The 14,806-nt window shown below is 44.8% G+C and overlaps 1 protein-coding gene across 1 annotated transcript in view; it reads right to left on the reverse strand.

The window, feature by feature from the left end:
* The window catches only part of LOC149444766 (plexin-A1-like), a 283,982-nt gene that overhangs the window by 91,694 nt on the left and 177,482 nt on the right, over positions 1–14,806 (reverse strand). The window contains exons 12-18 of the mRNA XM_089654551.1: positions 13,438–13,558; positions 13,213–13,349; positions 6,274–6,441; positions 4,966–5,059; positions 4,627–4,866; positions 4,355–4,498; positions 1,509–1,743 (exon numbers count right to left, since the gene is read on the reverse strand). Of these exons, the coding sequence (XP_089510677.1) occupies positions 1,509–1,743; positions 4,355–4,498; positions 4,627–4,866; positions 4,966–5,059; positions 6,274–6,441; positions 13,213–13,349; positions 13,438–13,558 (1,139 nt within the window). The remainder of the gene's footprint in view (positions 1–1,508; positions 1,744–4,354; positions 4,499–4,626; positions 4,867–4,965; positions 5,060–6,273; positions 6,442–13,212; positions 13,350–13,437; positions 13,559–14,806) is intronic.

Here is a 14,806-nt window from a genome sequence, read left to right on the forward strand (position 1 = left end):
CACCAACTGACATGCTTTTCCCAATGGGCAAAACGGCAGTTCCCTTGTGTTAAGCCCACTGGTTGAAACCAGTCAAGGTGGCATCACATTTGACGGAGGAAAGAAGTATGTCTGGCCTATTCAGGAATCAAAATTCAGCATTTCTGCAACGAAATACAGTGGAGTGTGCTTTATGCTTTTGCTAGCCTGAAGGGGAGAAGGTGAATCGTGAAGAGGCTGTACACAACTGAGGCCGGTCCCTGAAGTGCTTACCTAAAGCAGTGTCATCCAGACACTCTTCCCCGCAGATGCAACTCCACCAACTGACATGCTTCTCCCAATGGGCATAACGACAGTTGCCTTGTGTTAAGCCCACTGGTTGAAACGAGTCAAGATGGCATCACATTTGACGGAGGAAAGAAGTATGTCTGGCCTATTCAGGAATCAATATTCAGGCATTTCTGCAACAAAATACAGTGGAGTGTGGTTTATGCTTTTGCTAGCCTGGAGGGGAGAAGGTGAATCGCGAAGAGGCTGTGCACACCTGAAGCCGGTCCCTGACGTGCTTACCTAAAGCAGTGTCATCCAGACATTTTCTTTCCTGTCAATATTACTCTGAATGACGCATTTCACCCAATGGACATAATGATGATCCTATGTTGAAGCAGAACTCTGTGCAAAATATTCTTTACATGCCCTTGTTGCTGATTTCCTACCTTCCCTGAATATACCATCCATCTCCTGGTACACTCAGTAGTTGCTGTGAAATAGCCAATTTATTTTCAATTCAAACTGTTCATTCTCTTTGATTTCCTGTTTGTAAGACCAGTGGCTGCTATGCCTCTTACTCTCACAGCCACTGGTCTTGGCACATCCCTTCTGTAGTTATTTCTCTGGGAAGTAGTGATGCGATGCAACCCCATTTGAAGTGGTGGATGGACCAAGAATCTCAGACACATTCAACATGTACAGGCGTAGTGTACCCGCCCACATTCACTACAATTCCCTGTGGTTGATGGGAACTGTAGTTTCCTTTTACTGCAGAGAGAGAAGAGGATGTAATGCCTGTTGTTAGACCTCCTCCTTGGAAGAGCAGATGCTGCTATCCTTTGAATTACAAAGATGAGGTCATGGAAATTCATTTAGACTTTTCTCCAAAATGGTAAGGATTTTCAAAGTTGCATTAACGGTTTAGTGTTTTGTGTAGGTGGGTGTACTAATAGGTGATTTTTTTTTTTTGCCTATACCAGAGTTCTTATTTAAGCCCATTGAGTGAAATGCATCAGAGGGTTGCATAAATCTGGTGGGGGAAGGAAACGTCCATATTACCTAATCTGCATCAATTAAGTTTGCTGCTGTTCTGCACCAAATACAGCGTAGTGAAGTTCATGTGTTTGTTAGCATGAAGGGGAAAAGGTGGATCCCAGAGAGACTAAGCACACGTCCGCTTCATGTGCTTGCCTGGAGTGGTGTCATTTATACAGGCTTGCATTTTGGTTGCACATAGAAGTTTTCATGTCAGGATTTACCTTCCTTGCATTCCAGGGCCACCCGCGACTCCAGATTGTCCATCTGCAGCTGCAAACGCTTCAGGGTGCGGTCCGCATCCCTCGACTTGCGCTTGTAGGCAATGAGCACAATGATGATGATCAGCAAGAGTAGTCCTCCACCTCCACCAATGCCAATAATTGCGGGAAGGGTCAGGAGGCTGTCGGAATAGATCTGCAGAGTACCAGGTGAGAATTCGAACCCTCCGGCTTTGATCTGAAAGAGTTATTAAAACAACAACAAAAAAGTCAAACATAAAGATAAGCCTGATATCCTGCAAGTAACTGTTTAAACATTTAAAGGTCAGTCCAATCAAAGAAGATAGAATAGTTTGAGTAGATGTTGGAACTTTGAATCAGCACCTGAGTTCACAGCTCTGGCCACCTGCTACAATAATACAGTTCTTGCTTTTGGATCTGTCATGTTTTTGTACAGAAGTTTCAGGTACTGGGTGAAGGTATCAGATCTGATGATGAGATCCTGACACTGCACCTCCCAATTAATGTGTCAGTTTTGGGTGGACATACCCTTTACAACTAGCAGTGCAGTCAATGTATCTAATAAACAAACACGAAAAAGCATCTCAAAGTGGAGTATCATAAGAGCATTTATTTATAAAAGCCTAAACACTAGCCACTCACATGGTGCAGAAAGGAAACAGGCTCATCAGTGTACTGCAAGATCCCTGTAATACACTGATGAGCCTGTTTCCTTTCTGCACCATGTGAGTGGCTAGTGTTTAGACTTTTATAAATGATTATTATACAGGATTTATATGGCGCCAACAGTTTGCTCAGCTCTTTACAATATAACGGGAGACAATACAGCAACAATACAGTTCAATACAAGAGGGATAGGAGGGCCTGATGCTTGGAGCTTACAATCTAGGAGGGAGGGGATAGTCGTACAAAAGGTAGTAACTGTGGGGGATGGACTGGTTGGAAGAGTAGAAGATTCCATTATTAGCTGAGGGCAGGATAGGCTTCCCTGAAGAGATAGGTTTTTAGAGATCGCCTAAAAGTGAGCGGAGTAGGCGATAGTCTGATACATTGGGGTAGAGAGTTCCAGAGGATGGGGGAAGCTCTGGAGAAGTCCTGGAGACTAGCATGGGAGGAGGAGACAAGAGAGCTAGAGAGCAGGAGGTCGTGCAAGGAGCGGAGAGTACAGTTTGGATGATATTTGGAGACAAGATTGGTGAAATTTGGGGCAGAGTTATAAATGGCTTTATATGTTATTGTTAATGTTTTGAATTTTATCTGTTGGGCAATGGGAAGCCAGTGGAGGGATTGGCAGAGAGGGGTGGAGGACACTGAGTGGAGGCCAGTGGAGGGATTGGCAGAGAGGGGTGGAGGACACTGAATGGAGGCCAGTGGAGGGTTTGGCAGAGAGGGATGGAGGACACTGAATGGAGACCAGTAGAGGGATTGGCAGAGAGGGATGGAGGACACTGAATGGAGCCCAGTGGAGGGATTGGCAGAGAGGGGTGGAGGACACTGAGTGGAGGCCAGTGGAGGGACTGGCAGAGAGGGATGGAGGACACTGAGTGGAGGCCAGTGGAGGGATTAGCAGAGAGGGGTGGCAGATACAGAACGGTTAGTAAGGTGGATGAGTCTGGCAGCAGCATTCATGATAGACTGAAGAGGGGATAGCCTGCAATGAGGTCGGCCAATGAGGAGGGAGTTACAGTAGTCAAGGCGAGATATAACCAGGGAGTGGATAAGTTGCTTAGTGGTTTCCGAGGTTAGGAACGGACATATCTTGGAGATGTTGAGGAGGTGAAGTCTACAGGATTTGGACAGCGATTGGATTTGGGACTGAAAGGACAGATGGGAGTCTACAAATGAATGCGCTTATGATACTACACTTTTCCGTGTTTGTTTTGCACACTTCTGTACAGAGTCTTCTTCCACTCTCAGAATCTGTTGCCATAAGTGGATTATCCTCCCCTTCCCCCCAACTTCTACTTGGACTTAATATAGGACTCTTAGGCCATTTAATTACATTACAGCTAGCGACTGTTTCCTATCATTAGGCGCATACTACTTTGTGTTTTTACTATGTATCTAATAACAATGCAGAGAAAAATCACATATTCTGTAAAATTGTTCAGCTTTCACCTTATGTCATCAAAAAGACAACTTTTTTTCGCATAAAGTGAACTCCGTGTCTGGTAAAGGTCCTATAGCACCGAAGGTGGAAAAAAAAATTGACCACCATAAGCTGTGAACGAATTCAGCAGCACCACAGGTTGCATGTTCTGCCCTTTCTGCACCCTGCTCTTGCTGAAACACCCAAGGTGGCCATCTCTTCTGCCTACCCATTGGCCTGGCCAAAATGGCTGTGATCCTTGTTTTTGGGATAACATGAAGGAAACACAATGAAAGCTGGCAAGGTCACGATATTATGAGGTTTCTAGGTGTACATTGAGCAACTTCCCAGCCAGTAGATGAGCTATTGGTGCTCTTATTAATGTAACTGCTACTAGCAAGCCTTCTTTAACATAAAGCCCAACTCTGGGCAAAAAAAACCCCAAAAAAAACTTTCCCAGTCAGCAGGGCTGTGCCTGCACTGCTGGGTCAACTGCTTGTTTTGTCTAGGGGTGAGAAGAACGTTTATGCTCCTTTGTTTCACTGGAAAACGGCACTCCCCCACAGTCCACTGCTGGACCACACCGTGCTGGGGAGGATCAGAGGATTTGGTGAATAAATCTCTGGAGTTGGGCTTTAAATGACAGGCAGCTTGGTCAATAGCTTCAAATACCTGTTTTTATGCCAAGGTGAACATCTACTTGGCCATCATGCTGCTGCATAGAGGACAGCATACGTACCGTGACTTTGTGCTGTCCTGTAAGGTTTGGCGATTCGCACAGAAGTTGCGTCTCAGACACGGTTAGCGCGCATGGGGTGTCACCAATCAAGACGGTATAGTTGAGACGGAAGTTCCCGGGTACAGCTGGTAATATATTACGACCCTGAGAAGAAGAGAACAGATGCAAGTCTTGGTTTTATTTGCTCTAATTGAAGGGAAAAGGTAGGTAGGCAAGTTTGCAGAATGGTAGATAGGTTGATCCCTGGTAGTTTCACCATGACCCTCACTCACCTTGATGATAAGAGGAGAGCTGGGCTTTAGTTCCAGGTTTCCAGATGGGCTGAGGGGTTCAAACACAGGGTCGGAATAGTACGTGAAGCTGGTCATATTCACGATGAGCAGCGCCTGAACGTTGTCCATAATGAAGCCAATCTCATCTGGTTTGTCTCCGAGTTCTGGTGGAGTTTTTAGGGGGTTTTCAATGGAAGGGGCCAGACAAACCATGGTGGTGTCATTATAAACCGTACAGTTCTAGAAGGGGAAAACACAAGACAATTATTGTATTAACGTCCCGGATCACCTCTGTCACACCCCCCAACACATTTCTAGCAGGCTCCGGATAGCACTCACATTTTCACGCTCCACCTCGCCATACTTTGCTCGGATCTTCGGTTCCCTAATAGTTGCCAGGTTCAGTCCGGACACAGTCAGCGGAGTTCCACCACTGCAAAAAGATTAAAAAAATGAAAGCAGAATTAAAGCTGAATTCCAGGAAGATATGATGATCAGTGCATCATTAAAGCGGTTCTTCAGCCTTTTGGATTAAAAAAAAAAAAAAATTAAAAAGGTACAGTATTGTTACTTTTCATAAAATGATACTCACCTGTCCAAAGGTCGAGTGATGTCCTCACCCAATCTGGTTCTTCAATGGTCTTCAGGTCCCCGGCGCTGGCATGTTTACTAAGATTCTGAGTGGCTTCACAGCCGGCCGCCCACTGCGCATGCATGAACCACACTACACAGCCTTCTGGGAACTGTGACCTGTCCCAGAGGGTTGCAGGTGGGAAAAGGACATGCGGTGGATCGCCACGACGATCTGACCGGAAGTAGGAGCAGGTACCTGTCAAAACCAGGTACCTCTTCCCCCCCACCCAAATAAGTGCCAAAAATAGGATGGGGGGGGTATAAAGAGGAACCTCCCCTTTAGGGTGAAGTTCCGCTTTAAAGGTTCCTTCACTCCAACAATGCACACTAAACATGTTGCTGCAATGTGGTGTAATTCATTCTGAATGACACTCAACATACCTTGCCAACGGACATGCAGTGCACTGCTAAAATTGGTCTTGCAAATTTGTTTTAGCAACGCACGTTAGCCCCGCAGCAAGGTGAGCTGGGGTGCCAACATGCATGACAGTGCATTGCACATGTGTTGCTGCACGTTGCACAAAAGCTCGGTAACACGTGCCGTGCTACAATGCCATAATGTGAGCAGGCCCTAAATGTATTTTTTCATATGTGATTTGGTATCAGGCTCTTGTAATCTTCTGTACAGCCAAGTTCAGACTGAAGAGAAAGAAGCAGCACAATGAGCCAATTAGGTGTGCTGCAGTACCAACAAGAAACAGGCTGATAGGAGGAGAGAGCAGTGACAGAAAGATGAGCTCATTGATCTGTTACTTCTCTTTTCACTGCGCAGTCACAGACTGGGGGAGGGAAGGACAAACAGAGAAAAATGAGGGCTCTTCTTCTGCCAATTAGGCCTGTAACGTGTGGCAGAGCTGTGTAAATCTCAGTGATGGATGGACATAGATAAAAAATCTTTTGGCAGGTAAAATAGCCCGCAGATATAGATCGTTTGCTCGGAGTTTAGCATTAACGTTTCATCATCAGTACAGATCGGAGACCTCTGTAGCCATTGCAATAAGTTGTGTGTATTACCTGGTGATGCTCCACTCAGGTTCGATTTTCTGCACTGTGGGGTCCTCCGTGTAATTGTACTTCACCTCTGGGTTGCGTAGCACCGCACGATTGATGTGGATCTGAATTTCTGCACTGGATGGAATCTGTCCCTGCGGGGTTTTGCAGCGAATTTCTTTGGCTGTTCTCCTAGAAGAGATACAAAAACAGAAATGAACATAAAAAAACACCCAAAAACCGAATGGCTTTATTTAACACTTTTTGGCTCAGTGACTTTCTCCATCCCAGATAAACAAAGCATGTAGGATCAGAATGGCTCCTGCTGCCATCAAAGTGGACAAAGGAATATAAAATTATATATATTTTTTTTCATTCTTTAACATATTCTGTCACTGCCTTCAATGAGAGCAAAGTGACAGGTTCCCTTTCCAAACCATCCCTTTACTCACTAATCCCTTCCCCACCCTCAGCAGCACAAACCAATGTTTTAAAGCTTAATTGTATGCATGTAAGACTTTACCTTGTCTCCCTCTCCTTGATCAACATGCAATTACATGTTTTCAATCAAAACATTTTGTTGACGTCATCACTGGGACTTATTGCTATCTTTGGCCCTTGTATGGTGGGAGCGGAGGACAAGCTTCTATAAATGACACAGCACCCTGCATTGGATCTTCTTTTAAGTGAATTATATGAAAGAACAAATTCCAGGGGTCCCTTTAAATGTGCATGCTCCTTACTCCTGGCCATCGGAGGATGCAGACATTAGCTGTGCAATGTGCTGATCAGTTGCTTAAATTGGTTGCAAACTTCAGACATGAAATATGAATAAAGCAGTTTTCTTTATAGTGTGTACTTGTCTCAGTTAAGAGCACTAAGCAGGGGCGGACTGACAACTCATGGGGCCCCCGGGCAATAGGGGATCATGGAGCCCCTGTGTCCTTGCCCAAGCTCAAAAAAGCCTATTAAAAAGGTACCAGGGGAATTTCATGGGGCCCCTTACTGACCCCAGGCCCTCGGGCAGTGCCCCGAGTTTCCAAATGGTCAGTCCGCCCCTGGCACTAAGTGTCTTCCTCTGCAGCTTGAATCACTTCTGGCAAGTTTACCTGACACCAAGATAAAAATGTTCAAGAGGGAGGGACCTCCAGCAGAATGACAGCCTTAGCTCTGTTCCTGTTAGATGTGTAGAGGGGTGTGTGTCCGTTCCCTCCAATCACCTCTCAGACCTCTTCTCACTGAGCTCCGCAGTGTGTAAGTTTAGCTCTCCACCCCCGTTTTCTGAACTCTTAGACAAGCTATATACATTCAGAATTTTTAAAGGATGTAGAGAAATCTACAGAAAGACAGGTGCAATTTATCTAGCAGGATTTCTTTCATCTCTGTGCATCACCTGAGTCAAACCACTTCACTGGGTATATATACAGGTTTACAACTACTTTAAGCATGCACATCTAAAAGGGATGACAGGGATGTGTTCTTTTTATATATTGCTCAGGAACAAATAATGGATGACAGAGAAAGCAAATAGCTGTGAGGTGGGCAACAACTGTACAGATCAAGAGGAACAGGGACTGATGATGATTGAAGCTGTTAAGATAGGTGGGCTGAAGATGGCTGCTGTAGGTACAAAGGGCTATATTGTGCAAATGCACGTTTGCAGTGATTGTTTTAACACAGGAGAGGTCTTGCTACAAATGTGGGAAAAAAGGTAAGTCTGGAGTTCAGGTAACAAAAAAAAAAAAAAATCAACAATATACTCACTCTCTTCGGAAAAATTGTTAGACAGATAACTGACCCCAATAATGTCCAAGGTGCTCCAGGCACATAATACCACGCCCCAAAGTACTGTATTGCAAAAGGGCCGGCATGATTTACACAAAGAAAATTCTGTGTAAAGCACATAGGATTATGGGTAAATCTGAGCTCAGCACAAAAAAAAAAAAGTTTTAAAAACTAATGAAACTACTCTTCAAAAACCACCAAATTGTACTTCCTTCAATGGCTTCAAGAGTCGACTGTAGAGATTATAGGAACAGGTGTGTCTTATTTCCTGAGCGTAAGCTCCTGGGACAACAGAAATGCAATACAGCTTTGATGCATAAGTGCTCCGTCTTGACTTTTGAGTTCAATTGTACTCCGTGTTTAGTTGTATCATCAAACTCAACATCCATTTAATATCTCTTATCACTTAATTAGCACTTATTGGAAAAAATCTATGAAAATACTCTTTAAAAAATCACCAAATTGTATTTTAATCACCTCCCATCCGGCTGTTGTATATAAACGGCTGTTGTATATAAAGTGTCCGGACCGGAAGGGGGGGGGGGAAAGTGTCCGGACCGGAAGGGGGGGGGAAAGTGTCCGGACCGGAAGGGGGGGAAAGTGTCCGGACCGGAAGGGGGGGAAAGTGTCCGGACCGGAAGGGGGGGAAAGTGTCCGGGCCGGAAGGGGGGGAAAGTGTCCGGACAGGAAGGGGGTGAAAGTGTCCGGACAGGAAGGGGGTGAAAGTGTCCGGACAGGAAGGGGGTGAAAGTGTCCGGACTGGAAGGGGGTAGAAGTGTCCGGACTGGAAGTGGTTAATGGAGTTGAGTAATGAGCTGAAATTTTCCATTATGCTGAGTTGCTCCATACTGGGTGAAAGCCTAAAATCAGGCTTGTGGTGGAATGTTCTGCTGTGCAAGCCAATGAGCAGGGTGAGGAGGTAGAGAGCTCAGGCTGGGAGTCCACTAGTAGCTCAGTGAGAAGTCAGGGGGCAGTGGCACAGCCTCGGCAGAAGAGCTGCCAACCTCTCCATTCTTCCACATAGTTGATCATAACAGGCATGATTCTTCTAGGTGTTTCAGCTCTTTGGTGGACATTTAAAAAGCCCTTCAGAAAAGTTTAAATTCCTAAAAAAAAAAAAAGAAAAAAATACTAAAAAACAAAGCAGCAGCCCCTTTAAATATCCTTCGATTCACAAGGCAGACCACATGGGTCCCGGAAACGCATTCTGCGCCGTGTCAGACGCCGCTTTCTGCCAGGCGGCTGGGAAACATTTGGAAAAATATCCGCGGTATAAAAAGCCTAAGCTGAACTAACAGTCTGTATCACATGTTCACCCTGCAAACAGCAGCTATTAGCGCTGATAACCACCAATTACCACAGGAAAATATTTAAAGACCTGCTCTATTATCATTCGTAATCTAGAAATTATGCACTTGAAATCCTATGGAAGGCAGAGGAAGACGGGAGAGCGGGAGAAGCAGCCTGTGGGCACAAGGCAAGCACTTAAACCCACGGCTGCCAGACAAAAGAAGTCTGACGGCAGAACGTCTTACTGATGGGGCTCGGCGGCTTTCACTTCCTTCAATGGCTTCAAGAATCGACTGTAGAGATTATAGGAACAGGTGTGTCTTATTTCCTGAGCGCAAGCTCCTGGGACAACAACAGAAACGCAATACAGCTTTGATGCATAATTGCTCCGTCTTGACTTTTGAGTTGGATTGTACTCCGTGTTTAGTTGTATCATCAAACTCAACATGCATTTAATATCTCTTATCACTTATTTAGCTTCAAAGCACCAACTTATACCACAGTGCTGTACCCAGATCACTGAGCCAGTCACATTAGTCCCTGCACCCGAGGAGCTTACGCTCTAATGACTCACCATAGTCACACACTATTGTCATTATACATTTATATATAGCTCTGACATATTCCGCAGCGCAGTACAGAGAATGCTGAGCTATTCACCTCGGTCTCTGTAGCAGAGGAGCTTACATTCTAACACCTCAACCCCAGTCACACTATTGCTTTGACATAACCTGCAGTGCCATGCCGTGAATATGGAGACAGTAACAGTCTATTCACCTGAGGAGCTTACACTCTAATGTCCCATCACAGTCACACACTAATGTACATTTATATCGCTCTGACATATTCCAGTGTGTTGTACGTAGAATTCTGAGCCAGTCTCATCCCTCTCTGTATCAGCAGAGTGTACACTCTAATATAGTGGTCTCCAAACTGCGGCCCGGGGGCCAGATGTGGCCCTTTGCTTGCCTTTAACCGGCCCTTGAGGCACTATTCCTCCCACTAATACCAATGATGGGGCACTATTCCTCCCACTGACACCAATGATGGGGCACTATTCCTCCCACTGATACCAATGATGGGGCACTATTCCTCCCACTGATACCAACTATGGGGCACTATTCCTCCCACTGATACCAACTATGGGGCACTATTCCTCCCACCGATACCAATGATGGGGCACTATTCCTCCCACTGATACCAATGATGGGGCACTATTCCTCCCACTGATACCAACTATGGGGCACTATTCCTCCCACTGATACCAATGATGGGGCACTATTCCTCCCACTGATACCAATGATGGGGCACTATTCCTCCCACTGATACCAATGATGGGGCACTATTCCTCCCACTGACACCAATGATGGGGCACTATTCCTCCCACTGACACCAATGATGGGGCACTATTCCTTCCACTAATACCAATGATGGGACACTATTCCTCCCACTGACACCAATGATGGGGCACTATTCCTCCCACTGATATCAATGATGGGGCACTATTCCTCCCACTTACACCAATGATGGGGCACCATTCCTCCCACTTACACCAATGATGGGGCACCATTCCTCCCACTGACACCAATGATGGGGCACCATTCCTCCCACTGACACCAATGATGGGGCACTATTCCTCCCACTTACACCAATGATGGGGCACTATTCCTCCCACTGATACCAATGATGGGGCACTATTCCTCCCATTGATACCAATGATGGGGCACCATTCCTCCCACTGATACCAATGATGGGGCACTATTCCTCCCACTGATACCAATGATGGGGCACCATTCCTCCCACTGACACCAATGATGGGGCACTATTCGTCCCACTGATATTAATGATGAGGCACTATTCGTCCCACTGACACCAATGATGGAGCACTATTTGTCCCACTGGCACCAAAGATGGAGCACCATTTGTCCTACTGGCACCAAAGATGGGGCACTAGTCCTCTCAATGCCCCTATTCTTCCCACTGACACCATCGATGGCATCTTCTACTTCCACTGACACCAGGACATTTTCTACTCCCAAAGGTCACAGTCCAGCCCCCCTAAAGTCTGAAGGACAGTAAACTGGCCCTTTGTTTAGAAAGTTTGGAGACCCCTGCTCTAATACAATCAGCCTATTATTAGACATGTATATAGCTCTGACATATTTTGCAGTGCTACACAGAAAATACTGAGACAGTAACATCAGCCTTTGCTTACACTCTAATGCCTCTTCACAGTTACACAATTAATATACATTTATATAGCTCTGACGTATACTGCAGTGCTGTACAAGAAATGCTGAGCCATTAACATCCTATCTGCACCACAGGAGCTTACACTCTAATGCCCCCACCACAGTCACACACCGTTATTATAATTATAAGACATTTGTATAGCTCTGACATATACCGCAGTGCTGTACAGAGAACATTGAGCCAGTCACTGTACCAGAGGAGCTTACACTCTAATGTCACCTCCGCAGTCACACACAATTATTATACATTTATAAAGCTCTGACATACCGCAGTGCTGTACAGAGAACACTGAGCCAGTCACATCAGTCACTGTACCAGAGGAGCTTACACTCTAATGTCCTCCCCTCAGTCACACACTATTATTATGATTACTATACATTTATAAAGCACTGACATATATCGCAGTGCTGTACAGAGAAAATTGAGCCAGTCACTGTACCAGAGGAGCTTACACTCTAATGTCACCTCCGCAGTCACACACAATTATTATACATTTATAAAGCTCTGACATATACCGCAGTGCTGTACAGAGAACACTGAGCCAGTCACATCAGTCACTGTAGCAGAGGAGCTTACACTCTAATGTCATCTCCACAGTCACATACTATTATTATGCTTACTATACATTTATAAAGCACTGACATATACCGCAGTGCTGTACAGAGAACACTGAACCAGTCACATCAGTCTCTTCACCACAGGAGCTTCCACTCTAATGTCCCATCACAGTCACATACTATTATTATTATTATACATTTACATGGCTCTGACATATACTGTAGTGCTGAACAGAGAACACTGAGCCAGTCACACAAGTCTCTGCACCACAGGAGCTTGCACTCTAATGTCCCATCACAGTCACATACTATTATTATTATACATTTATATAGCTCTGACGCTCCCACCACACTCCCACCCCACAAATGTCTACATCTCAGTCACACACCATTATAATACATTTATATACCTTTGATATTTGATATATTCTCCAGTGCTGTATAGAACACCATTCACTTTAGCCTTGGTATCCCCACAACAGTCACACACACTACAACTAATGTGAGCAGAATCCCCCTGGACAATTAACCTTGGATTATGGAAGGAAACCGCAACACTTCAAAAATACCTAGAAAGCAATGGAAATAGCATGCGACCTCTATGCAAATAGTTGCTAGTAAGTGAACCTAGGAATCCAAAGCCAGAAAACTAATAACCACTGAGCCACCAAATATAGCGCCATATAAGCAAGCCACTTCATCTGGTATGGTGGCCAAAACACTAGGCTCAGAGAGAGAGAGAGAGAGGAAGAGAGGGCAGTAGGTTGCCTTGATCCATTCTATTGTGTTTTGAGATGGAAAGCTAGTTGTCGTTGCTAGAAAACTGCTGACAGAATGGCCAACATTGGATCTAAAAGCCCCTCCATGCACCACCAACCAGCACAATTAAGAACATAAGTTGATTCCTAGATTGTAAGCTCGAAAGAGCAGGGCCCTCGATCCCCTCATGTTTTGCATTGTATTGGTATTGTTCTGTCACATGTTCTGTCCCCCTTTGTAATGTACAGCACTGAGCGAACCATTGGCGCTTTATAAATACTGTACAATAATAATAATAATCATTCCCTCATGGCCTTACCATGAAAAGGTGCAGGGTCGTCCTCCAACCTCCACAGACACATCGCTTCCAGCGTTCAGGTTGATTCCTTCTATAGTAATCCAGGTACCTCCAGACAGCGGGCCGCGGGCAGGGGTCACACGATAAAAATGAGGACTCTGCCAAAAGAATTTTCAATACATGAGTAACAGCTACTCAGTAAAAAGTGGACATTTACAGCATCTGAATACGTGATTGGTAACTTACCACAAAGGTGAAAGATTTTGGCGCAGTGGTCATGTAATCCTTGGAGCAATCTCTGACGCAGACTTCCACGGTGGCTTCACGAGACTGCGTCATCCTCGCCTCCCCAATCTCACACACAATCCTAAGAAGTGAAACAAATCACCTTAAGGAGACTCCAGCTATTTGTTTTCTAAGTGTACAAGTTAATACTGCATCCAGGTTGAAATAAATCAAGAGCCTCCAAAGTCGTCTTCTTACTGCATATAAAACTCATCAGTTTACAGCTCTGCATCATCTTGTTTCCAATGCCAATGGCACCCATTGAGCCGTCACTAGACTGATAGGCGTGCAGAATACTAAGCATCCATTGATGGCACAGAATAGAGTTTCGATAAATGTGAAAATGTAATCGTTCAGAGAAGCCAGTGCTGACAGTGTCTTTGGCTCCCAGATCCTGCTCTGGGACCATGCTGGTTTTGGCAGCCTGATAGTCATTACAGCATAGCAAAGGTATACAAACATAGCAAACATCGAGTAGTGCACTTACAGGCTTACCATAATATGTGGAAAGGAATAAAAGATCATTAATGTTTGTTGGTCCCCGCATCGGTGTCACGTTGGGGTTTATTTACTAAAGCTGGAGAGTCCAAAATCAGACTCCCTTCTGCATAGAAACCAATCAGCTTCTAACCTCAGCTTGTTCAACGAAGCTTTGGCAATGAAACCTGGAAGCTGATTGGTTTCTATGCAGAAGGAAGTCTGATTTTGGACTCTCCAGCTTTAGTAAATAAACCCCTATGTGTCTCGTACTGCAGTTGAGTTATGGTAGACACGTGCATCTTAGAGGGCTGAAGGTATGTTGCGTGTTCTACCTCCTAGATTCGTGTGGGTAAATGGGATGGGTGTAGATTGGACTGCATGGTCATTTCATTTAAATGGCATCGACAGCAGTCAGAGAAAGGGAGGGGTTCTTGAACAGCAGTATGTAACCACTTGCCCTCCTGAGGATTTACCCCCCTTAATGACCAGGCCTCTTTTTGCTACTTGGCGCTACACTAATTCAACTGATAATTGTGCGGTCATGCAATGCTCCACCCAAACGAAATTTACGTCCTTTTTTCACACAAATAGAGCTTTCGGTGGTATTTGATCACCTGTGCGCTTTTTATTTTTCACGCTATAAACAAAAAAAGGCCAAAAATTTGGAAGAAAAACAATATTTTTTACTTTCAGCTATAAAAAATATATAGTAAACTCAAAGTTGGTTATAAATTTAGGCCAAAATGTATTCTGCTCCATGTTTTTGGTAAAAAAAATCCCAATGAGTGTATATTGATTGCTTTGTGTGAAAGTTATAGCGTCTACAAACTATGGTATAGATACTGCAATG

The sequence above is a fragment of the Staurois parvus genome, unplaced genomic scaffold (genome assembly GCF_062004578.1).
Source record: "Staurois parvus isolate SC_StPar_1 unplaced genomic scaffold, SC_StPar_1.0 ptg000777l, whole genome shotgun sequence".
In the NCBI taxonomy this organism is placed as follows: domain Eukaryota; kingdom Metazoa; phylum Chordata; class Amphibia; order Anura; family Ranidae; genus Staurois; species Staurois parvus.